The following is a 27,062-nucleotide window of genomic DNA, read 5'->3' on the forward strand; positions in this document are numbered from 1 at the left end:
CGCAATTGCCGAGTGGAGCCACCGACGGAGGAAAACCTTCACTATTCACCATTCACGATTTGCCGTTATTGCTAACTGCTGCTGGAATGAAGCACGGCGGCACAATATTCTTGCAATGCTGCAGGAGTGGAAAAGCAAAGAGATAGCGGTATAAATATGTATATATGTATGTGCGTGTGTATACCTGCATACATATGTATGGACATGGGTACTTGTATATGCAGCGCAAGGCGAACGAAAAAGCCAGTGCACACTGGGCTGGAATGAATGCGCTGGATATGGGTCATGTTTGCAATTGTAATGTGGAATGATTACATCTTTGACAACAAAAACAACTAGCCCCAGCCCAAGCACCGCCAACAGCATCTGAGTAAACATACAACAAAAACATTGCCGTTGCTGCTTGCAGCTTGATTCGTTGGTTTAGCCGGAGTGGGAGCATTCTTTCCACACCCGTCACATTTGCTTCATTGCAAACACATCAACGTGCCACACAAAGTTACAACACTATTCAAAGTAATCATGTCCTTACACATACATATGCTTGTATATACATTTTTTAGTTGCATATGAATGTGTACATACACATACATATATATTTACACAGCTCCCCTTATATGGATAGGGTCTATATACTAAAAATATCTACATTCACACATACATACGTAGCTGGCGCTTGTATCAGCACTTGGAAGCAAATGAGGCAAATCGGTCGGTTGCTTCGCAATTGTTTAAGAATATGGTAAACACGTGCAGTTGTACAGTGGCTCACAGAAGTATTTTGCATCGCCCCTTGTATTTAAAAATTACAAATTTCTTATGCTTTAAGTAGTCTAATTTAGGTTTGAAATGCGTTATCTAATAGTTTTGCGTTTTCGAAAGAAATTGTGTAGTCTGCAAGAAAAAATATTCTATCGTTGAGTGTTATAACAAAAGACGTGCGTGGAAATGAGATTCTGTGCTCATAGAAGTATTGTTTATTGCGCGCCTAGCCATGATTCAATGATAATATGTTTGCTCAGTAAGTAGCTTTCTCGTTCTCTCTTGACAAATCGGCTCCCTTAGCAAGAAACTGGGTTGCTAGCTCTAGAAATTTTCAGTAAAAGTTGTCTGCTTACGGAGCAACAACTCGCTAAAGAGTTTTCATCGGTATGTTTAGGACTATGGTAGTATTACATGAAATACATACCGCTTCATTTCATTTCATTTATTGCCCAAAATCATTTTAACATAGGAGTTTACAAAGTTATGATAAAATTAGATTATTTAGCATTATCCTAACATACATTTGTATTTATCTAGGAGTTTAAAACTTATTTTTCTTTTGATTATACAATAGGTTATCATTATTATTTGGAATGTCTTTGGCATAATTTTAAAACTTATTTATATTCTCCCAAAAAGGGCTTAAAAAGGAGATAACGTATAATAAACTTCTATAATTTATTTGGCTCTAAATTGATCAATGTTATAAACTAAATTTTCATCGTTGAAGTTGTAAGTATTGTATCGCCTATGATAATATATTGCTTTACTATTTTTATGTAACATATTATTATTTTTTAGTGTTTTTAAATATATTGGTGATAAATGTTTTTCTGTTAGAGGTAATGATATTTTCCTTGCCTTTGACAGATATTTGTTTATCAGTTCATTTTCTATGAATGTCAGTTTATCAACAAATCTTACTGACGATTTCATTAAGAAAAAGTCTATGCGTGATATTTTACATTTTTCATACAAACTTTTATTAGAAATTCTTTTCCGAAAAGTACCACTTCTGTAAGGTTGGCGATTAAGACCGCTACAAATTCTTAAAACATATCGTTCAAATCGTCTGAGTCTCTCCATTTGGCTCGAAGAAATGTTGAACCATATCGGATGAGCATAAGATATGATTGGTCTAATTATTTGTTTGTAAATATTTACTTTAATACAGTTCGATAGTCCACCCTGCCTTCTTAATAAATTACAATAGCTAAAGAACATTTTTTTTGCTTTTGTCAAAATGAAATCTACATGTCTTACAAAGGTGAATTTGCTATCCAAAATTATGCCCAAGTATTTGATTTGTTCTTTGTATTTTATGTTGAATCCATTTATTTTAATTTGAGGCTCATATTTACGAGCATTTGGATATAAGTTTTTACGTATTCCTTTAACAATAGTTGTTTCGCTTTTATTGAAGTTTAGTTTTAGCTTCCATTTGTGAAAGTATGTATTTAATTCATTTAGGTATGAGTTAACGGCTTCATTAGCTTTGGTTATGCGTTGGTGAGATCCCAATATAATTATATCATCTGCGTATATGAGCACTTTAATATCGCAATTATTAATTTCAGAACTTAATGGTGGGTCAGGGAAATCAGCTAAGAAGATGTTATAGAGAATTGGCCCCAACAAAGAACCTTGTGGCACACCTGAGCTAACGTCTCTTGTCAAAGAATTAAATATACCTTCATTAACATAAAATGATCGCTATTTTAAATAACTATACAACATTATGCAAAGATTTTTTTCGAAGTTGAACTTCCTGTACATTTTAAATAAGATTCCTTCCACCCAAGCAGTATCGAATGCTTTTTCCAAATCTAGACTGACTAATATCGTCGCCTGTCGTCGATTTAAATTACTACAAATAAAATCAGAGAGTAAAGTTAGTGCGTGGCATGTTGAATGATATGGCCGGAACCCAAATTGATAGTCTTTTAAGACATGTCGCTCTTTGATATGTTGTTTTATTTTTTCAAGCAAAAAATCTTTCAATAATTTACTAATATTTGAAAGAAGAGATAGTGGGCGATAATTAACAAGAGAACTAAGGTCAGTGTTTGGTTTCGGAATGCATTTTATTTTTGTTGTTTTCCATTCCAGTGGGAAATAGCCTATATTAAGTGAGTGATTAAAGATAATTGCTAAGAATCTCCAAAAAGTGTTTGTTGTTTTCTTTAGCAAAAAGTTTGAGATACCGTCTTCCCCACAGCTCTTTTTATTATTTTTTAATCGTAAGATTATGTCAATTTTCTCCGCGTTTATAAAAGTGTATTGAGATTCAACTGTAGTTTGTTCACCATCAGCTGTTATGCTGTTCGTAAAATGTACAATTGGCTCAGCTGAGTTAGCTAATTCTAATACACTACTCTCAACATGAGCTGTAAAATTTGTATCTCCAAGTTGCTGGTTCTGGCGATGTATTTGTTCAAACTTATAGGCTAATGCATTTATTTTATGTAAGTTTTCTGTAAGAACAATGTTGTCATTACTATTGTTACCAGCCGGATTTGCATAAGGGAAGTCAATATCAATATGGTCTTTGTTAATTACAAGGTCTGGTATCTTTAACACTTTTTTTAATCCACATAATCCCTTAATTTTATTGTATGTTTTGTTATTCATGCGTATATTAGAAAAGTAATTTGTCCAGTATTTTTCTTCGTGTATACAAATACGCTCTTCTATAATCTTACTAATATTACGCACTATAGCTGGCAAAGTGTTTTTCCTCTGAGGATTAACACATCTTGACGCAGTGCGACGTAATCGTTTCTTTTCAGAAATTAAATGTAGTATATCACTAGGTAGGTTTATAAGCCCACGATTGCGCACTTCTACTTTAGGAACAGCTCCTGAGTTAAGAGCTGTGCCGATGGCTTTATTTAAATTTATAATGCAGTTATCAATTTCATTTCGTGTTACGTTACAATTGATTGGTAAATAGTTTGTACTAAGATTGCTTAACAATATATCATTAAAATGTTTTACATCAGTTTTATCATAATTGAAAAACTCAGTTAACGGACAACTAAGTACATTATGATCTGATTTTATGATCAATTCTACTCCACTATGATCCGATTCGTATTCATGAGTGTTTAAGCAATTAATATATCCATTTACTTCATTAAATTGTATTCCAACAAACGGTGACACTAAAAATATATCTAAGTATGAAGCTGAATGCCTAGATACCCTAGTGGGATGCTTTGTTGGTATCAAGTTTAATGTGGGACAGTGTTGAAGCCAATTATTTAGTATACGCCCATTATTATTTATAACAGAGTCTCCCCAATTGGTATGCCTAGCATTGAGATCTCCTCCAATTACTATTTTATTTGAATTAAGAGAGTCTAGAACTAAATTAAGATCATTTACATGTAATAAATCAGATGGGCGATTATATAATGATACAAACGAGATTTCTTCCCCATTTGTACAGAAAATTTTTAAAGCTATTTTCTCCAAATGAACGGTGTCTGGAAATTTTATAAGTTCGTATTTATATTCTTCTCTTATGCAAATAGCAGTAGCCGTACCACCCGTGTTTTGCCTATTATGTACCTGTTTAGCGCTGTCGGGCTGTTTAATAAAGTTATAACCTTTGAAATTAACGTTGTGTCTTGGATTGAGACGATGTTCGGCTATAAGTACTATATCCGGTTTGTGTTTTTTCAAAAATAGATTAAAGTAGTGCCTTTTGTGCTTTGATATCAAAGAGTTTACGCTTATGAGTATGCATTTGATATTTTTCTTAATTCTGTTAGTAACCCAAACAGGGCAACTGATTTTTCGTCATCATTACGTAACTGTTTATATGCTTTTGAAAAGCTTAAAATTTTTTTCATGCAGTCAGAAATATCGCTACCAAATAATCTAATACATTCACTATTAACAGTATCAAACGGCTTAGTCACTGTTACATTTTTTGTTTTAGTGTTATCGCTTTTTATGATTCTTTTAGGCTCATTTCCATGCATAACCGAAGCATATGAAGGTGAATTTACTCGTATACCCATGTTAACATTACTTGTTATTGCTGTATTTGTTGGAATTTTGTTTGAGCTCTGAGACTTGCGTGCGTTCATTCGTTTTACTATTTCTAAGAAATTGTGTAGTCTGCAAGAAAAAATATTCTATCGTTGAGTGTTATAACAAAAGACGTGCGTGGAAATGAGATTCTGTGCTCATAGAAGTATTGTTTATTGCGCGCCTAGCCATGATTCAATGATAATATGTTTGCTCAGTAAGTAGCTTTCTCGTTCTCTTTTGACAAATCGGCTCCCTTAGCAAGAAACTGGGTTGCTAGCTCTAGAAATTTTCAGTAAAAGTGGTCTGCTTACGAGCAACAACTCGCTAAAGAGTTTTCATCGGTATGTTAGGACTATTACACGAAATACATACCGCTTAAGTCGGGACATGATAGAGTAATTGAGGCAATCCGTGATCGATGAGTGGAGGATTTATAAAGCTTTATTTCTTATGATGAAGTGATTTAGACCGAATTCATGTTTTGCAAACTAGCCGGCATTTTCCAAAGTGTTGCAGGGAGAATAATTGGATAGTTCCGACGCGATCGATAACATTTCAGACCTCATTATAAAAAAGTTGAGATTGACGAAATTTGTTTCCAATGAGCCCACCTTCCCATGGATGGATGAAGTGTCCGGAGGAGGCTTAGCAAAGCTCAATACCAGCACGAAAAAGCTCCACATAAAACTGTAGGGCCTTCCATTTATGGAATAACGCGCGCTACAAATAGGAGGAGGATCTCAGCCAAACCCCTAACAGAATTGTACGTACCAATTATTTATTTATTTTTATCAAAAAAGTTTCATATTGGCGAAACTTCGTGATCGATTTTAAATTTAAGAATTAATTCACCAAATAAAATCTTGGATTAAGTGAAATAATTTCTTGTTTTAATATTAGACTTAGCAATTTCCGCTATTAACTTCTATTTGTACCATTCTTTACTTTCAAATATTAAATAAAAATTTTTTTTTAAACCGTTCGCAGTTTCTTTCCATTTACCAAAAAGGATTTAATATTTTCCACTTTATTCACCTTCTTAAATTCAACCTCCCCCTTGGGAGAGAACACGATCCACAAGTGAGACTAAAATTCTTACTCCGCAAACAGTGCCGCTACATATCGAAAACTCGAACTCAATGCCGTGCACGAATTTAGCACAAAGCGGATCAAAATCAAAAACAAACGGGCCAATACAGTCAGCTCCCATAAGCTGCAATAACAACATGCGCTCTACATTATTGCCATGGAGCGCAGAGCGCTATGCTGAGAATCAAATCAGCAGTCCCGTATTCCCTACATCATGCGTGAGCACAACTGGTATGCCCACAACTACCACAACAAATTCATCGACAACTACTTGTTCAGGGGTGGCTTTCTGTAATTCGATAGTCGACACTCGTTTGCTCGACACTTTAATTCGATATCGAATGCGCGACGATCACATTTTGGTTCCCGTATTTCGATACTTGTACTATCGTTTTCATATTTTCGGAAGTGTTTGGAAAGTGGTTTATAGTTGTCAAAAAGTGCACGAAAGCAATAAAAATTAAAAGTAAATATGTACAATTGGCGCTATTTTTTAATATTGGAAGATTTTAATGAAGAAAACTCTTCAATAAATAGAAGGAGAATACGCGATGCGTCGAATCCAATGGAATTGCCCGATTTATAGTAAGATGAATACAAATTTCATTAAGCAAATATCAAAGTATTTCTTTTGCACAGCTTCCAAACAAAATACCGACTGACCAAGGAGGTTTTTATGTACGTCCTTTGTGAAATAAACCTTAGAGAAGGACTTAGGAGTACATATATACCTCCAATTTTGAGGCTAGCTGCAACGCTGGAGATATTAGCAGGTGGCGGTTACCAGTGGCAAACTGGCGGCGCACACCCAACAGCAATGGGGCATAGTACTCTGTCGAAGATATTTCGCAGCACATTATCGTCGATGGAAGAAACTCTATGCAACCAATGGATATCTTTCGAAAAAAACTTCCAGCCGTGCAAAGAGTGGTTCCATGAAAAATATAACTTTCCGGGAAGTAAGTAGTGCAATATTAACGAAATTTAAATTTTGTACTATTTTAATTCATTGCAGTTGTTGGTGCCGTAGATGGTACTCATTTAATGCTGTTGAGGCCTATTGAGAACGAGCATATATACTTCAACAGGAAAGGAAAGCATAGCATAAACGCGATGATTGTAAATATATACTTACACTAGCTCTTAATCCTTTTTCCTTGGAGTTATCGTACTCTACATTTTTTATTGCAGATATGTGACCATAAATTAAGAATAAAAGCTATATGCCCACAGTACGGAGGAGCTGCGCACGATTCCTTTGTTTGGAAAGCCTCCAATGAGAGGAAGATAATGGAGCGGCGCTATAATAATGGAGATACAAGTTCGTGGCTATTAGGTGAGTGATTAAATAGGAAAAAATTAAGATACGGGAATAAATATGTATATTTTTAGGGGATTCTGGATACCCTCTTGAGCCATGGCTTATGACCCCGTATCGATTACGCGAAAATGAGACCGACGTAGGCAAATGTATTTTCAACGACATTCACAGTAAGGCTAGAAGCATTGTCGAAAGAAGCATTGGCGTATACAAAGGTTCCTGTATTTATTGAATCAAATGTAAATACACTAACATTAATTGCATTGTTCACTTTAGGCCGCTGGAGAATATTATCGGACGATAGAAAGCCAAGGTACAACCCAACATTGGTTGCAAAAATTGCAAACGTGTGCGCCGCTCTTCACAATGTATGCATCGATAGGAATATTCCATATCAATTCAGCAACGAAAATCTAACTCAAAGACAAGAAGGACTGTTAGAATGTACACCATTGGACATAAACAATCGATTATCAGAGAGGATAAGAAGTAGAATAAAAGACCATCTTTCTCAATCAGCAATGTAAAGATTTCATTTTATTACTGGTAAATTAAAGAAAATTTCTTAAGTAAAACTAAAAATTGTACTTCATTTCTTCATTTGATAAATTAAATAAAATTTCTTAAGTATAACAAAAAATTGTACTTCATTTCTCAGGTATCAGTCTTTCTTTTTATAAAAGGTAAAAAACTAAGCTTAAAGTTATCACATACATAAAGTAACTCATTAATTATTCATTTTACGTTTTAGCAATGCGATTTCACATTTCAGTTTTTCCAAGTCTAGCTCTAAGACTTGAATCTTCATTTTTTTATATTGCACTTCAGTTGCAAATTGTGTCTCCTTTAGTTGCAGTTTCCTCTTTGCGATTTCATTGCTCTCTTCGAAAAGCCTCAACACTTCATTTTGAAATTTTTCTTGCTTTTCAATCTCTTTTTCAATGATTTGGATTTTGGGGTCTGAACATCTTTTTGTTTTAGCAGGTTGTACCTCGTCGATTTCCCCTTCCTGGCGTATACTAATTTTTGGGGGCTCAGACTTCCTTGATGTTTTGCCTTCGTCGTCACTAGAAGTATTATCGGCGCTCGAGATTTGGGCCAAATATTCACAAACGAAATTATCGTCTGCCTGAGGAGCCGCAGTAGAACAGCTGGGTCCGTCTGTATGGAAACCATATGATGTTGCGCCTGGTACTCCCGATATGTGCTCGCCTATTTTGGCTGCGGCAACTATTCGTTCCTCCATATGGTTCAATGAAACCGCATCATATGGACCACCACCCGTTTTCGTTATACTTTTCATGCGCTGGGTAAGCTTGCGTTTTGCATTATATTTGTAGTCAATCCATACCTAGGGGTATTACAAGAATGTATTACCACAAATGAAAATGTTTAAAAGTAATGGTAAGTCTTAATACAAACTTTCTGCCATGCTTTTGTTGGCTTCATGGTAGGTCCGTTACTGTTTAATAGTTCCGTTAGCTTATCCCATAACTCTTTCCTTTTCGAACGGCCATTAGCTGCACTCTGTAAGCTATTTTTAGCTAATGTATCGTGCTTCTCCATATATTCCACCATTATTTTTAGTTGAGCAGCGTTTGTTTGTTGAGACCTATGCAAACAATTATATGAAACTTAAAATAAAAAAAAAATTTTAATTTTTAACTTACATTTTGAAGAAATAAACAGCTGAGAAAATGAAAACGAGAGCAAAAGTGATGTCGAGCTGTATCTATCGAACGTTCGATGTGACGCTACGACATTTTTTGTTAGATAAAGCAAAAACGATACTTCGACTATCGTTTTTGCTCGATATCGAATTACAGAAAGCCACCCCAGCTGTAGCTTCAAATTGTACAACAACAACGGCATCGACAGAACTAATGGTAGCGACCCTTTTGTCTGCCTCTACGCAATCAGCTACACCAAAAAAGCAAGCTGCGTTTAAAAGGGTTCGAAACTCACCTACAAAGGTCTCAACGTCGACTGCCAGTAGCAAAAAAATTAAAGCAACATCAACCCTGAGTCAAAGCAAACTGCCAAATTACTGGCTGAGTGGAACTTCTTCTGCAAACAAATTTGCAGTTTTAGATGTGGATGATGAAGAAGAATCTGCTCAAACTGCAAACAGTGGGCAAATTAAAGATCCACCATCACAAAATATAAATGCAAATAAAGATGTAAAAGAAAAAAATAATAAGCCTCCGCCAATATATGTTCAAGGCGTAGAATGTATAAAAACATTAAAGAGTGCTTTAAATGAAGTTGCAAATAACAGCTTCACTCTAAAAATTTTAGCAAATAATGAAGTTCGCATTCAAGCAGAAAATTTGCAAATATAATATATTATATAACCAATTGCACCATATGTTAAAAGAAAAAGGAACGAAATTATATACATTTAGACCAAAAAGTGAAAGAGGATTTAAAGTAGTCTTACGTAATATGCACCACTCTACAGACCAAGAAGAAATTAAAAAAGAACTAAACGAAAATGGTCACAAAGTACTTAACATTACTAATATAATACAAAGAACAACAAAAAAACCACTATCACTATTTTTCATCGAACTTCAAGCAAGTTATAACAACAAAGACATCTACAATATAAACAAGCTAATGAACTGCATAGTCTCCTTTGAGGCACCTCACCATTTCACAGTGCACGAAATGCCAGAAATATGGTCATACAAAAAATTATTGTACAAGAGATCCAGTATGCGTGAATTGCGCTGGTAGACATCTATCAATAGAATGCAATAACCAAATAAAGCAAGTTAAATGTGCCTTATGTGGAGGTAACCATACCGCCAACTACAAAGGATGCGAAATTTATAAAGCACTTAAAGTCCAAAGATTTCCACCTCTGCGTAATAAAGAACTAACATCAAATACAAATAAAAATAATACGCCAATAACAACAGCCGTAACAAACCTAATTCCCGGAGTCAGCTATGCTGATGTTGCATCTTCTTCAAGGGAACATAAAGCAGAGCAGGAGCTGACTAACAAATCTGAAAAAAAAACAATGATATCGAAGAGCTTAAAGACATGGTAAAATCCCTAGTCAACCAGATAACAAATATGATGAATATAATTACAATGCTTTTAAAGAATATGAATGGACAAAAGTGAAAAAATTAAAATTCTAATTTGGAATGCAAATGGACTAATTCAGCACTATTTAGAACTAAAACAATTTTTAGCTGACAAAGAAATTGACATAGCATTGATTGCAGAAACTCATTTTACTGACAAAAGTTTTCTGAAATTTCCTAATTATAAAATGTATGTGACAAACCATCCTGATGGAAGAGCCCATGGAGGGACAGCTATAATTATTAAATCAAGCATAACTCACATAGAACAACTCCAATATTCGACGCCTCATCTTCAATCCACGACATTGCAAATATATGACAAAAATGGACCAGTATCTATTTCTTCCATTTATTGTCCACCTAGAAATATAATAAACTCAGATGAATATGACAAATACATAAGAACGCTTAACAATAGATTTATTGCAGCTGGAGATCTCAATTAACAAAAACAATTGCAGATTTATAAGTACCGGAGAACCTACCTATTGGCCAACTGACGTAAAGAAAATTCCAGACTTGATCGATTTCTGCATAACCAAAAACATAAGCCATAACCAATTGACAATTCAGTCGTGCTATGAACTTTCTTCTGACCACTCGCCGATATTACTTGAAAATGTAAGTTATATAAAATCTATAGATACATCTTTTCGCATATTTAATGACAGAACCAACTGGGAAAAATTCCGCCACCATATTGACGATCAACTTATACCAAATGTGATATTAAAAACGCAACTTGACATTGAACGTGCCATTATCCATTTCAATGACGTAGTACTAGAAGCAGGGATCAGATCGGCACCAAAGCAAGAAAATAGAACAAATTCAGCAGTAACTGACATTTCTATGAAGAAGCAAATTATTGAAAAACGATAGTTAAGAAAAAGATGGCGAAAAACTAGATCACCTGACGACAAGAGAAAACTAAACTTAGCCACAAAAATTCTTAAGGATACTTTAAACAAAAGAAATAACAAAGAAATCGAAAACTATTTGAAGAACCTGACTCCCAACAAAGATACAAACTACTCTCTTTGGAAATGTACCAAAACATTAAAAACCCAAATAAAACATCAACCACCACTAAAGAAAGATGACAATTCATGGGCCGTTACAAAAGAGGAAAAAGCGAAAACTTTATCAAAATACTTTGAAGAGGTTCTATCAAATGACGAAGAAAAGAAAATTGACAACCAAAACAACTATCATTATGACTTTACAAAAATAAAAAGGACGAATACACACGAAATAATAGCTTGCATCAAAAAAGGACTAAAATATAAAAAAGCACCCGGATATGACTTGATAACAGGAAAAGCATTAGTGGAGCTACCAACCAAGGCATATATATTTTTGCGAAACGTTTTCAATGCTATGTTTCGCTTGCAATATTTTCCGAAACTCTGGAAAGTGGCAGAGATTATTGCATTGCCAAAGCCGGGTAAAGATCCCACTACCGTATCATCTTATAGACCAATAAGCTTACTACCGACAATATCCAAAATTGCTGAAAAATTACTGCATGATCGACTAACCCAATTTCTGGAGAAAAAACGTATAATACCGGATCATCAATTTGGATTTAGAAAAAAACATTCGACTATCCAACAGATCCACAGAATTACAAATAAAATCCAATCAGACTTTGAAAACAATCGTTATTGTGCGGCAGTATTCTTAGACGTAGCTAAAGCGTTTGACAAAGTGTGGCACAAAGGCTTACTCCACAAAATAAAAATAATGATTCCTTTTGACTACTATCTTATCATAAAAAGCTACCTAACTAACCGAAGTTTCTGTATTAAATATGACAATCAATGTTCAGATATTCATCAAATAACTGCTGGAGTTCCGCAAGGAAGCGTTCTTGGACCTCTACTATATGTTTTATTCACCGCAGACATACCACCTCCTGACGAAACTAATTCATCAATTGCTACTTTCGCAGACGATACAATACTACTGGCATCGGATAAAAGCTTAACTATCGCTACTGAAAAACTGCAGCGATACACAAACGCAGTTAAGGAATGGTTCGATAATTGGTGCCTAAAAATAAATGAAGACAAAACCGTACAGGTTATATTTACTACCAAAACAAAATTTACTGCAGTTCCAATAAAAATAAATGGCAAAGCAATTACAATTAAACCAACTACTAAATACCTTGGAATACATTTGGACTCGAAACTAAATTGGAATCACCACATAAAGCAAAAGGTCAAACAAATAAAGGAAAAACTTCGACAACTTCATTGGTTAGTCAGCACAAAATCCAGACTTACTATACAGAACAAGCTATTATTGTACATTGTACAAAGCCATGATTAAACCAATCTGGCTATATGGACTACAGGTGTGGGGAACGGCTAAAAAGTCTCATCTAGTAAAAATTCAACGGCAGCAATCGAAGATTCTTCGAATTTTGACCATGTCTGACAGGTACACGAAAAATGATGACATCCACAGGACTTTTAATATAGCAACAGTAGACGAAGAGACCAAAAAAATATCAAGAAGCCACTTTGAAAAAATACAGGAACACAATAATGCAGAAATCAACAAACTTCTGGAAAGGGAAAAAACACTGAAAGACGCTTAAAGAGAACTCGACCAAGCGACTTAATGAATGCTAGAAAATAATAAATGTGCAAAGGGGTTAAATTGCTGTTAACGTTTTGTAAAATTGTAATTATGTAGAGTAAAACTTGTATGTAGAGTAAAACTTGTATGTAGAGTAAAACTTTTATTGAATATTATTTAATTGTATATAGTATTATTTCGTTTATTTTAATTTTTATCGCTTTGGCACTGGTCATTAAGCGATGTATGTAAATCCTGGCCAAATTGTTAAACAACATACTTAATGTCAATGGACAGATGTATAAAATAAAGGGGGAAAAAAAAAAAAAAAAAAAAATTCAACCTTTTGTAAGGGAGTGTCAAAAATCGAATGTAGATACTAGTGAGCAAACCTTTAATAATTGAATCATGGCGCCTAGCTGAATAACAAACATCGACAAAGTGGTGAAAAATTAACCGTCACATTTGTTTTTGAATCATTTTTGTACTTAGTAAAAAAAATGAAGTTATGGAAATTTTTCTTTGACTTTTACATGCTGCATTGCTTTTCAGTTGCTGTCTACACAGCAGCTGCGACTTAGAAAGTGTCGTAGGACGCCATTGCAAAAATTATAAATTTTCCGATAGGGCGGTTAATTTTGCGCCACCTTGTATGAATAACTCGAGAAAACAAAAACACTGTTGCTAATAGCACACTTTGTCGCGACGAAAAAACTAGCGTAGCCGTTAACAGTTTAAATAAGCCCGATAGATGGCTAGACATATGGTATCTGACATTAGGTATCTAGTGATGTCATACTTTTTTTCCAGTCTTCGTAATAAACTTGCACGCTTGTTTTCAAGTAGCGAGCAATAGTTGCAAAACTGATTTTTTTCAATGTAATTTTTATATATGTAGTAGTTATACCTTTTTTTAAGGATTGAATTTTCACTCTACACTAATTTTAATTTTTTTTTAATGGAAATGAGTTGTTTTTGTTTCGATATGCGATATGGATTTCATTATTGCTACTTTTGCATGGTTTTAAGGAAAATATTTGGTTTTTACATCTTACACAGTGTGGAACATATCCCCAAATTGATTTAATTTATGTATATTTTTAAAAGTTTTGAGTTTCGGGAAACTGTAATTGTTAGTACAGAAGAAAGTTTAACATTTTTGGAAATTTCCGAATGAAAAGCTGCGAATCAAAATTCTTAAATCCACTCTTAATAACGGCGGGGGTTCTGTCATGGCTTGGGGTTGTATGCCAGCTCAGTGAGTCGGAAAACTAGTTTTTACAGATGGTACGATGAATAAGCAGCTTTAATTGTCTATTCTCAAGGAAAATTTACATTACAGTGCAGAAAAAATAGATATTCCACAGAAATCAGTTTTTATTCCAACACGTCAACGATACAAAATATATGTATATCTTATGATATTAAAATGTGGTCACTTTCCAATATAAAGCATTTGCAAGCACTTCCCCAAAGTGCAGCCATAAATCCTATAGAAAATCTTTGGCTCTATCTTGAGGATATTGAATGGGAATATAAAAGTGGAAAAATACCTGCCAAATTTTGTCGAGAGTTGGAAAAATCTATGCTAAGGCTGTTTCTGAAAATAATGATTATCATACGAAATATTAATTAGCTGGTACATAAATATATTTATACCTACACCACTACTAGTCAAAAGCAAAATACTTTTAAGAGCATTGAATTCTAATTTTTTCTACGTATTGCCAAGTTTTACAAATTATAACAATTACTTTAAGCTTAAAAGCTTCTGAAATGATTCATAAATAAATTATAAAAATACTAAATAGTCTTCACGTGCAAAATACTTTGGTGAGCTACTGTAGATACATATATTACATTTTATCTTTTATTTTTGATGATAGCCGTGTGACGATAAAACTAAAATTTAAAACGGATATGGGGAGAAATTTGCCATAGCACCGACAACTAAAATTTTCACCACCTGCACAAATATTCATTTGTCAAAAATATGTATGTAAGTATATTACGAGGATATATTATATATATTTCGTACATGCTGCTAAATTGCAAATCCTGCTCAGAGGGGCCGCATATGTACGTATGCGCCAAAATACTTGATCACAGTCTCTTTCACACTTTTCGTCGGATAAAAATTGTGTCTACCCCATTTACATAAATTACAGGAGGAGGTTTGTTGATGTGATGTATCTGAAGACCTCAGGCTGTAGCAATCATAAAGCGAAAAACTGAAAAACTCAACTGTCCCTCAGATATGTAGTTGACAGCTGTCACAGCAAAGTCACCCAAACCCAAATGTAATTACAACTGCCATAACATTGCTGTTACTGCTTTTGTCAATGATATTGTCACCATCGACGTTTTTATGTCCGTCCGCAGTATCACGAACATGCAGACATTTTCAGATTAATAATCACAAAATAAAAGTACGAAAACTTACCTGACTCATGCAGATGCACATATATACATGCGTACATACATACATATGTATGTAATCCAATAAAATAAGCTGCCACTTTTTCTTTGCATCCACGTTTCATAAAAATTTAGAACATTGACAACGGTCACATTGACATTTTTTTCATTCTTGCCGCAAGCAGAAATTCGTTGAATTTATATTATGTCTGCTGACTAATGGCCAAAGTCGCAATTGTGGCTCTAGCTACAGCCATTATTCCTCCAAGCAGCAGAAATGAGCTAAATACGGGAATACAATAGCAAAAAATCGCATCTTCAAATATGTAAATAGATGTTTGCTTTACAAGTACTTCCACGCTGCTGTTGCTATTGACGATGCTGATGTACTCCCTGCAGTGGTTGTGGGCCAATCCTTGCCAGTTCCATAAGAGTCGCACTCGCTAAGCGTTGAAGAAAACTTCGTTCTGAAGTGTCATCAATAATGTATAAGAATTATATTTGAAGTTTTTCCTCGTCTTATTCTTTGCTATGTCGCCTTCGGCACTCTCAGTGTTTGCATTGTTTTTGTTATACTCACTCTTTGTTGTTATTGGTTTCCAGAGTAATTTTAAATTTGTTGAGTCAATTACACTCAAATGACAGTAAAACAGCATTTAATATTCATTAAAAGTATTCACCCAATGGATTGCGCCTTTTCTATACGTAACCCACACCGTAGGAGATTATCTTTGTCTCATTTTAATTAACTCAGGCGGATTAAATAAAAGTGGAATGCTGATGAACTGGTAATTGTTAACACCTTTGAGCATCTGCAACAAAAAGTGACTGCATTTCATGTCCTTAGAAATAGGAATACTTTTATTTAGGAAGCGTTACCAAGTACTAAAACTTGAATGTGTATGTGTGCGCGCGTATATATCGACGCCCTGAGTGAATGTATTCCAAGTGGTTAAGTATCATATATGCCTTTGAGTTCTTTATATATCTGCAAAATAGGAAGCTATGATGTTTAAGGTGTTACTTTGTATGATTCCTTTTTACTGTAGAGGTTTAGCTATGGAGTGGTGAGTATAAGTCGTTTACTAACTTACCGAAATGCATAAATTCTGGAATTCCGAATTTGTTTTAAATGTCGTCAAAGGCAAACTATGAACGAATTACGCATTATTACTAAGAATTAATATTTAGTAAGCTGTAAAATGGGCGGCCGCCGTAGCCGAATGGGTTGGTGCGTGATTACTATTCGGAGTTCACAGAGAGGTCGTTGGTTCGACTCTCGGTGAAGGCAAAATTAATAAAAAAACATTTTTCTAATAGCGGTCGCCCCTCGGCAGGCAATGGCAAACCTCCGAGTGTATTTCTGCCATGAAAAAGCTCCTCATAAAAATATCTGCCGTTCGGAGTCGGCTTGAAACTGTAGGTCCCTCCATTTGTGGAACAACATCAAGACGCACAGCACAAATAGGAGGAGGAGCTGGGCCAAACACCTAACAGAAGTGTACGCGCCAATTATTTATTTTATTTTTTTTTTTTTTAAGCTGTAAAATGAGCAGTAAGTAAATCGTAGAAAACCCAACAAACATTAAAATCCATTCGGCAATCTACTAATTTTTTATAAAACGAGAATGTGTAAATTGATGTGGCATTTCAGACTCTTCATTAAAATGTTATATTAGTTTAGATACTTTCGTTTTAAAACTGATTCTAAAGAAATTTAATCATGTAAGAGTGAGGGCAATTTGTTATTTTTGCGACTTTTTGAACAAAGGATAATTGCGCAAGCAAAAATGGTTTTTCTAAAATGGGTTTTCTTAAAGCCTTCAAAATAGGCCCTTTTTTTAGTAATGACCTCTTCATTCGACCGAAACCTCTTACAACCCATCCATTTCTGCTTAATTAGAAATAAAAAGTAGTTTCTGGACCCTGATTCTGGGGAATACGGTGGATGGGGTACTGTTCGGAGTCCAATTTACGTATTTTTGTTATGATTAATCAACTGGCACAGTACTTTTTTCTTTGCCAAATGCGCTAATTTTTGCTTTGAAATCAATATCGAGTCTATCCAAAAGCTCTGAATAATATTTGCCGGTAATCGTTTTAGCCTTTTCATGATAATCCATACGGATAATTTCGCGTTCATGTCAAAAAACTGTTGCCATTACATTGCCGATAGATCCACTTCGGCTTTCTTTGGGGCATGCTCACCCGAAAAAATTGTCTTGACTGTTCCTTTGAGCTTGTTCAGATGCTCAATTGATATTCGCCAAGTCTCAGCCAACACAAGTACCGAGCAGAATTGAGTAAACCACTTTTTAACAATTGAAACTGATGGTACAAAGTCCCCATCATATTTATCAAGCTTTTTTCTCCTACGCTTAATGAGCACACGCTATTTCCTAATTTTATTTTCACTGACATTCACGAGGTCGTCCGCCTTGAATGACTATAAAACACAAATCAAATGACCCAGCCTGCTTAAATGTGATAATTAACAGGAGCAATGCTTAATTTAATGTTACTCTGAGGGAACTTTTAAAAGTCATGAAATTATCAAACCGTTCTCGCATTAATGATGATTGACGGACGGATGATAGGATGGGCCATCGTGAAGTATGGCTTTTCCTCGTGGCCAAAGGACTCAGAGCAGCATTATATTTATAAGGCCTAGTCTTCGATGCACTGGTAGCTTGCCAGTTTTCCGACCCCTACAATTCTGTTTGTTAACAGAGCCGAGGTGAAAATTAGCTTAATCAAAAAAATGAGTCCCATTTTGTAAATGTCAGACCATTAAGTAAGTTGTACTTATGTTCATTTTGGCAAACAAAAAAGTTGGGGTTTCGCCAACTAGGAGAGCCACGTTTTAATGTGGACCAAATAATCTCCCTACTTTTGTGACTATTAAAATCTTATACGAGGTTTCTTTTGAACAGGCTCGCTTTTACAACACTACGTGATGAGCCATAATTCAATATTGTTACGGAAAAATTTTTTACTTACGAGCTTTATTTATTAATTTTTCAGTGAGTTGAAAAATTCTTCTCACCTAAATGAGTGAACATTTGGTCCTCAAGAAGATTTGTTCTCGTTGGATGTCGCTTAACTTGACGACTGACCAAAAAAGGACTCGTGTCGTTTGGTGTCATCGTAATATTGACATCGTCAAAGCAAACGAAACTCCACTGAAAAATTTAAAACGGTCAAATAAACTATTTGTTTGCTCGAAGTTTTTGGGAAATTATGAAAAATCAACTGCCGTAGACGAATCATCCTTCCGTTCCAACCACAGTGGGTTATATGTAATCGGAATGACCCCAATTTATATCCGGTCAATGACTGTCACTTCCCAATCTCTGTGTACAAATGAATGCCCCAAAAAATTGTCTAACTACTAAAGCTTTCCTCTTCTACTTAAGTGCACATATACACATATAATATAATTACAGTCTTTCCAGTATGCAAATGAGCTCTTAAATACGTCGTCTAGTTTTGTGTTCTTGTTCTTTCATTGTTTTTTTTTTTATTTGGAGTTTATTTGCTGTGCACTGCGGTGCAGAAAAAAGTGGTACGTTTACGGTGTATTTATTGGAAAATAGTCAGCGTTATTACAGTAGATTTGCAATGGATTTTCGAAGAGTTAGCCTGCAAGAGTTTTACGTTACTCGGCGAGACAACAATAGTTGATGAACTTTTTCAAGACTACCTTTCAAAATTAAAATTGGCTCGTGCTGAACGAGCGAACTGATGTGGAATAACTTTTCCCCTTAATGTTGCCAGCAGGCTACTTGATTGGCTTATCTACACCGCATCAACGCGTTTTCCTGCCGCAGTAGCGACAATTACTTCTTCGATAAGAATCTCAATTCGTCTTTATGGGAATAATAAAGCGAAAGGACGTATAATTTACGTTTTGTATGTTTTTTTGTTTTCCTGTTTTTCTCTTCTACGTTGTCAAGTGAAGTTTGTCATTTTGTGTCTTCGCTTCTAGCGCAGCTTACTCAGTATTTGCACAGGAATAGTTAAAGAGAAAAGCTGGTTTTTCTTCTTTGCCTGACTTTATATACCAGCGCAGTCTGTATCTGATGTACAGAATCCTTTTGTGCTTCACAGTGTAGCATACCTCGCTAACAATTTTAAAGCTCTTGAAAGTATTTGCAACAGCGGGTCTTACGAAAGTTGAGCTAGTTGTTGCTTTATTTCCACATCTACATATTATAAATAACTAGCGGACCCTCTGCCTGCTTCGCTAGGCATTTCAAAATTAGAAATGAATAATGAACACTCGATTTAAATTCACTCTATGTGTATTTATTCTTTTTTTACAATATAAAATTAATGTCAATTTTAAACTCAAACTAACACAAAGCCTTTGCGTAAACTACATTTTTTGTTTTGCCCTGAGTTGTGGTATAAATAAACAGAACTGATGGCTTACCTACGCGTGAACATGATACATATAATTGTCCGTGGGAGAAGCATGGATATTCTACGTCAATTCCTTGTGTTTTGTTTATTGTCATTGCAAATGCAAGACGTATTGGAAATTGCAATCTTTTGAAGTCAAAAGCTAAATCTGGTGGAGTCAGCGGAATACGCGGAATCAATACGTCTTCACCTTTGAATTTTCCTTTTAAAATTGTTGCTTCAATAAGATTCTTCATGACCTTTTTGACTGCTAATCTTGTTCCGTTACACAATCGAGGCTGATTTAAATTTCTAAGTAAAATAATTGGTGCACCAAATTTTTAATTGTAAGCGATGAGCCGGCAGTCCAAGTAAATCCAAGGAATTTAAGAATTCTGTTGGATAATTTACAGCGTCATCTTGATTTATAACTGTATCAATTCATTTAAATGTTACAATCTCACCAGGCACATCATTTAAAATATTCGCATTCAATTGACCCACATTCTTATTTTTCGCAGCCAGTATTGCCTTTCAGCTAACCAATTGTGATTTTGATAATTTTGCGCAATATTTGGAAAAACACTTGAAACTAATTTTTGTTTTCTGTGTGCGAAATTACAAAAATTATCTGACAAAGTGATTAAGCCAGTAGCAGCATAAATAGGAATTTGTCCATTTCCTATCTTCAGAAGTTGTCTTGAAAATTCGTCAGCCGATGCATAATTTTGCAAATAAACTCGCAGATTTGTTTTCAAAGTCAAAGTTTTTACGTGCCTCTATAAATGGGATGTCTTTAAACATGCTTTTAATTCATCTGCTGGTGTTGAACGGGGAATTACTGGCAAAGTTTGAACAAAATTACCAGACAATAATATTAAAGCGCCACCAAATATTTCTTGATTATTACGTAAATCTTTCAAAGTTCTTAATGCTTCTACTGATTTTTTATGTCCCATTGTACATTCATCCCACACAATTAATTTGCTCGTCGGCTTTCGCGTTTTCTTTTCTTGGTTTTAGACTTTCACCACAAAAAAATTACTCAAACCCATGAACAAAGTTATACTAATAGAAACCTGATGTCAATACTCGAGCTACCATCAAATTAACATATTTTATTTTTTAAAAGAACATTTATGGCGACTGTCGATCCATATTGATGGATTTCAAAAAATGTATGGATTCAACCGCTGAATAATTTCGTATATTTTAAATCCATCTGAACTTTTACATTTGCGAATTTATATATATGTGTTTAACATTTAATTTAAGTAAACGTTTCAGTATTTGTCCAAAAACTTTGAACTTCGAAAAATACAGGCTTATGGTTATTAATGGAATCAAATATTGTATATTTAACGAATTTTTATTTTATCTAAATCATAAAACTTTCAAATGAAGCTCAAAATATTTTTCCAGTTTAAAAAAAGCAATGTGCTTTGATGCCGTGTCACGCATGCATAAAAAGGAAAGAAAAGAGAGGACAACTATTGCGTTACGAATAATACAGTCGCATACGTCACTCGACATCGAAACAATGTTATTCATGTCTGTGTATATTCTATTCATTTGCGTGTATTCTCATTCCGTATACGTAATGTCCGTATAAGGGAAACACGCAAATATTGTATTTTTCACACTTACACAACGCACGCATACTTTTACCGATTTCTTTAAAACTTCACATAAACCATCTATGGACCAATACCAATGATCTGTGAAAGTTTGATTGAAATCGGTGAATGCGTTTAGGCGTGAATCGGCGACTAACGAACACAAAAAAACGTCTCCATTTTTATATATAAGATACGCTATGCAAACTTTATGCGTTTCATTTTTTCTTTCATTGACTCATTCTTTGGAGAAACTTCTATTAATTTATTTAAAGTTTCCTTTAAGTTTGGTTTTATTTATCCCAGACAGTACTAATATCACTCAGTTTTTCATTCGAGTGTGTGGCATTCGATTGACGGTTCTATCTTTGTAATTACACTCGTTTACTCGCCTCAGCTCACCCGAGGAGATCACCCCCTTTTTAAGTGACGATGATGCATAAAATATCTATTCGACGAGCCTCTTTGCAGTAAACGGCTCTGAACTGTTTCTGTTTTTGAGTAAGCACTAACTTCATATCTGGTGCAATTTAGTGAATTTCACGAAAGCAGCTGTGTTTGAGAGCTTTTTAGGATGAAATACAAAGGAAAACCTAAAATAATAAGTTGAAGTTTAAGAAACATATCCTTCTCTTCATCTTCCGTTCGGTATATTATTCTATGAGTGTACTTTTTTCTTATTTTGAGTGATATGAATATGTGAATGAGAAAATGTAGCTTAAAAGGAATTTATATAAATTACAAATTTCATGAAATAGTTATATTATTGGTTTCAAACATTTTCTCTTTGGCTGTGTACGATGCTAGGGGTTTCGTTATGAATTCTTAGACTCAATTAAATGGCTCATTTTTTCTGACATAAAGTATTTTATTTTAAGGCGACTTCTAAGCGTGCATCATCTTGCAATATAGTCTAACTTGACAACAAGCCATCCTCAACTTATTCAAATAAATCCTTTCGGTTGATTTTACTTTTACGCGTCAATTCGTTGGTTGAGACTTTTGAGACATGCGAAGTTTGGAACCTCCATCGATCACTTCACAGTTCCAAAAAAGGACTGGTGGATGACCAAAAGGCATCAAAGAAAAGCACACAACGTATCGCCCGAAAGGGTAAGTTGAAGCTAATTTTCCACCACCTAGAAAAATGAAAATGTGTTTTTATTTCAAATTTGAAAAATTCTTCGAAACAGTTGGCGTTTTCATTTTGACAGTTCGCAATAAAATTGTAACAAAAAAATTTTTAAGTCACAAAATGCGTAGCATAGCTTTCAGAATGGTAGCGGAAATATTAGTTTCTGAAGAAGAGCAGCAATTCGTTATTAAAATTATTTTAAATGAAACCTCAACCCAAGTATTGTTAAGGCCCTGCTCTCTAGATCTGAAAATGTGTGGCTCTAATTGATTGTCGTTGGCTGAATGCAACGTCTCTGAGGAATAGGTGCACCTGAAAAGTGTCAGGGGTTAAGCTAAAACGTTCGCTAATAGAAGAATAAAAGTTATATTCAAATGAAACTGGGAAACGAGCTACTATATCTGTATACAAAAACTCATATGTACTGTATTTTATTTTTGAAGTGAAAACTTCTTTAGAATCGTTGGGAGTGATTTGAGAAAAAGTGAAACGAAAAAAGCGACACTCTTGGCTACGAATATTACATATACACGTAGCGACGAACTAAATAACTTTTAGGCCAGCGCCGACAGCATGGCGCGATAGCCGAGCGGCTAGCAATGTGAGCTTCCGATCCAAAATCCTTGGTTCGAATCACAAGAAAAAAATTTTTTTTATACAGTTATTTTATTTTTTTATTTTATGATATGTTTATGAGGAGCTTTTTTTCATGGCAGAAATACACTCGGTGTTTTGCCATTGCCTGCTGAGGGGTGAGCGCTATTAGAAAAATAGTTTTCCTTAATTTTGGTGTTTTCACCGAGATTCGAACTGACGTTCTCTCAGTGAATTCTGAATAGTAGTCACGCACCAACCCATTCGGCTACGGCGTTTGTTTAATTTTACTGATGCAAAAATGAGGAAAAATATATGAATAAAGTTTGCTTACTGTTTCCACATTTTCCAAAGGTGACGGAGAACCAAAAAAAAAAGTCGATTTTCAAACAAATACGAGTGCATATGTGTAATTGTGTTAGAGTTTCGGTCACGCCCCAGCAAAACCTGCGTGCATATGTGTTTGTAACATTCAAAAAAATGTAATTGTGTTAGAGTTTCGGTCACGCAGGTTTTGCTGGGGACGCTCATAATAGCAACCGCGTGTGTATTTTTATATTCGTAAATATTTTCATTTTTAAATATTTACCGCAATTATGCCGAAAAATAATGCAGAAAAGTGTCGTGAATATCGACAGAAAAAAAATCAATAAATAGCATCATGGAATTCATTCACGAAAATTTAATAAAGTATACTTCAGAAGTATCGCGGATACTTAGAAAAGATTACAATAAAGTTCCAATGATTTTAAGTGGCGATTTTAACGTAAATTTTGCATTGGACACAGCGGTTCCTTTAATTGACGTTCTCAATACAACATTCAATTTAAAAATGTGTAACAATCGCACTGAATCGACAACACGATCAAAAACAACCATTGACGCGGTATTTCAAAGACATGTTGACAACATCGAAACCAAAGCATTTGTATCATATTTTAGCTATCATAAGCCACTCGTATCATTTGTTGAAATTGAAAACATTGAGGATGAATAATAATACAATGAAGAAAATAAAATATGAACTTTATAGCAATATTATAATGAACCTATAATTATCTTGCTCCTAATGCTGCTTTCGTCTTATTCTCTCTCAGTTTGCTTTACGGAAGGTTTCACTTCTATCGCGTCTAACCGTTAGACTGGTGTTTTTTTAATTATTCCTTGAAGGCATGAAACCACCACTTATGCAGAAATACTCGTAATGGTCGACCGCTCTAAATTTTTTGATGGTGCCAAACGTTTTTTGCTTTTATTTGGCGAAAAATACGACGCCATTTCAGTTTATGGTATTTGAGTTCTATTTTCGATATATTCAGGGCCTTTTTATACAGAAAAATGCATGCATTCAAAAAGTATTAACAAAATAATATTTTTTAATTGATTTAAAAGTTAATAGATATTAACAGAGTATTGTTTCTAGAGTGAGACCTAGGAAGTTCTTAAAAGCAGTCTTATTTCAATTAAAAGGCAAATAATATATTGTCGACTTAGAGTGAAGCAGCACCAAGTTTACTTTTTTTTAATATCACAGAACAGACAAAAATAATGATTTATGTGCAAGTTTTTTTTTTCACCTTGCATCTCAGAGTGGTCAAAAGGGGACTAAGCTCGTGCTCACTCTAATCAAACGATATTTTTTCTTTTGTTACTTAACTTTGTTAAGAACCAACATCATCAATATGTGCTTCTGGACCTCTTTTAGATGCGCGCAAAGACGGCAACCCAAAAGTTTTCTTTGAGATTCAAGATGGTTTCGTCAGTTGGAGAAAATGGTTGCTGAAGGTCTGGACAATCATCCGTACCTTAGCGGGCCATAAATTAAAAAAAAAATTACAAGTAGATTAGTTAGCTTTAACAAACCTTTTTCAACTCCGTAAAATATTTTATTGACAGATCTGCTGAGTAACCTCTTCCTTATTCTAACAACGAATTACTTACATTTTTATAGTAAATCTCAAGGCGCATTTATTGAAGGTGATGGCACTAATCCAACAACAATGTTTTGTACGTGTGATTGTCACGGCAAGGTATTGGCGAAGTAGAAAGCAAAAAATTAATTCGCCTTGTTTTATTCTGTGCTGACAGCTACATGGACACAGTGAAAGAAAAAAAAAAAAACAATTCAGTTGATTTACCAACACCACCTTTAATATAATATATTCGTCTTGTCTACCAAATCGTTAACAAAATTTCTCCCAAAATAACCCAACCAATGCTCCCAATTTTTGATATTCGTGTTGCCTACTTTATTCCCTGAATTCATTTTTCCGTTTGCGGGAGTTGCTATTCAGAGTCGAGCTGATATCTTTGTTGTTTCCTTACCTTGCTATAAGTTTGAAATGTGAATACATATAAAGCGAATGCCATAAATAAATTAAATGCCGCTGGAGTTGTTAAGATTTTGTCAACAGAATCCCATGGCAAACTGGACTCCAGCAGTGACCAATATAATTCAGGGGAAGTGCATGATGGTTGAGCACAGGGTATAATCTACTTAAACAACAAGTCGTATCTGTTAAAGGTGGTATCGGTAAATCAGCTGATTTATTTTCTTTCTTTCGCCGTGTCCATTTGGCTGTCACCCCAGAGTGAAAGAAGGCGAGTTCATTCTTTGCTTTCTACTTCGCCAATACTTTTCATTGACAATGAAACGTACAAAATATTGTTGTTGTTTTAGTACCACCACCTTCGTTAAAGAATTGAAAAAGCGGTGAAACTCAAGTGATACAATTTTCCAGCGCAAAATGTCAGTAAAGTTTGGATAGAAATCACAAAATAAAGCTTTGTATCTGCGATATAAAGTGTAACCTGATTTTCATAAAAGCGCGATAAGTTTTAGTGTTTTATATTGGCTTAAACGCGGTACTCAATATAATAAATTATGTGTACTTAACGTATTTACATATATTTTATTTTCACATTTGTACATTCGGCTTCTTTGATTATTTGTTTTATCATTTGTCATTCAATTGTGTTTTCGCTTTTTCGATAATTTTCTTTTGTTACCCCATTTGAGTACAAAATGTGCACGCCAATTGATTTCTTGCTCAGTCAATGGGATTTAGCACATCGATTTACATAAATGCGATTTAACCACTAGAAAAGCGAAAATGAACCGCGCCTGAAAATTTTTCGAAATTTGGGAGTAATGGAATAAAAAGTTACGGAGTATAGTAAATACTAATTGCGTGACATAATTAGCAATTCTGTTACACCCAACAATTGCCATCAAACGGAGGTGGGCGTGTGCAATGTGATTTGAGAGGGCGTTAAAGGTTAGGCTGCAATTGATGAGCCTTTAATTAAGCCCCTTCAATTTATCAACATATTCAAATGAGCGTAATCGGTGATTTTTCACCTCGCAGCGGAAAAAGATAAATATGCCGTTTGATTTAAAACGGATTAAGTAAGTGCCTGCGAGCAGTGTATAAACTACTTATGCTTGTATGTGTATACCTATGTGTGAGTATATGTATTATATTTATATTTTCGTGTATGCATACGCCAGTACGTAAGCAACAAAAATACATAAAAGGTGGAAATATATCGCACCCTAAATACAAAAGGGGCACAACTCAAAATTTTCCACACTCGAGCTCGACTTGTTTACAGTAGCACAGAAAACAAACTATGTGACATAGCACGCTGAAATTTGCCATGTAAGCTTATAACAGTCCTACCAAAAAACAAAAAATTTATTTTTGCCATATGTCATCCGCGGACCGTTTTATTGATAACGTCTCGTTCATATTTGAGCTTCTGCTCATTTTGAGTTGTGACCCTTTTGTATTTAGGGTGCGATATATTCATCTCCATGTCCAAGCCCGTAATTTGGTAAGTGGATACATGCAGATTTGAGTGTGGCTTTAAACTTCCGGCACATACATACACACTTATGTATATACAGACATACATACGTAAATTCGCTGGTATATTTTTACAAGAATCACGGAATTCATTTGAACTCATCTACATAAACCGCAATT

General features: G+C 34.7%; 2 protein-coding genes across 2 annotated transcripts; one reads left to right on the forward strand and one right to left on the reverse strand.

The window, feature by feature from the left end:
- Window positions 1-6,380: 6,380 nt before the first annotated feature.
- LOC128861089 (putative nuclease HARBI1) lies at window positions 6,381-7,743 on the forward strand. The gene is made up of 6 exons (XM_054098981.1): window positions 6,381-6,480; window positions 6,535-6,854; window positions 6,911-7,014; window positions 7,087-7,231; window positions 7,288-7,431; window positions 7,493-7,743. Exons 1-6 carry the CDS (start codon window positions 6,461-6,463, stop codon window positions 7,741-7,743), a joined length of 984 nt encoding a protein of 327 aa, XP_053954956.1. The 5' UTR covers window positions 6,381-6,460.
- Window positions 7,744-7,943: 200 nt separating this feature from the next.
- On the reverse strand, window positions 7,944-8,794 carry LOC128861093 (uncharacterized). The gene is made up of 3 exons (XM_054098991.1): window positions 8,639-8,794; window positions 8,208-8,567; window positions 7,944-8,138 (listed from the first exon to the last, which is right to left on the reverse strand). The coding sequence occupies exons 1-3, from the start codon at window positions 8,792-8,794 to the stop codon at window positions 7,944-7,946; spliced, it is 711 nt and encodes a 236-aa protein (XP_053954966.1).
- Between the last annotated feature and the right edge of the window lie 18,268 nt (window positions 8,795-27,062).

Source organism: Anastrepha ludens, chromosome 2 (assembly GCF_028408465.1).
Source record: "Anastrepha ludens isolate Willacy chromosome 2, idAnaLude1.1, whole genome shotgun sequence".
NCBI classification, from domain to species: domain Eukaryota; kingdom Metazoa; phylum Arthropoda; class Insecta; order Diptera; family Tephritidae; genus Anastrepha; species Anastrepha ludens.

What these genes read in the sequence shown, in the direction of transcription:
- LOC128861093 (XM_054098991.1), bottom strand. Translation starts at nt 8,794, where the DNA reads ATGGTGGAATATATGGAGAAGCACGATACATTAGCTAAAAATAGCTTA. An exon ending in CAACAAAAGCATGGCAGAAA is followed by an intron (nt 8,568 to 8,638) that starts GTTTGTATTAAG and finishes TAATACCCCTAG; the next exon opens with GTATGGATTGACTACAAATA. An exon ending in AGGAAGGGGAAATCGACGAG is followed by an intron (nt 8,139 to 8,207) that starts GTACAACCTGCT and finishes GAGATTGAAAAG; the next exon opens with CAAGAAAAATTTCAAAATGA.
- LOC128861089 (XM_054098981.1), top strand. Translation starts at nt 6,461, where the DNA reads ATGGAATTGCCCGATTTATA. An exon ending in ATAGCATAAACGCGATGATT is followed by an intron (nt 7,015 to 7,086) that starts GTAAATATATAC and finishes TTTTTATTGCAG; the next exon opens with ATATGTGACCATAAATTAAG. An exon ending in TACAAGTTCGTGGCTATTAG is followed by an intron (nt 7,232 to 7,287) that starts GTGAGTGATTAA and finishes GTATATTTTTAG; the next exon opens with GGGATTCTGGATACCCTCTT.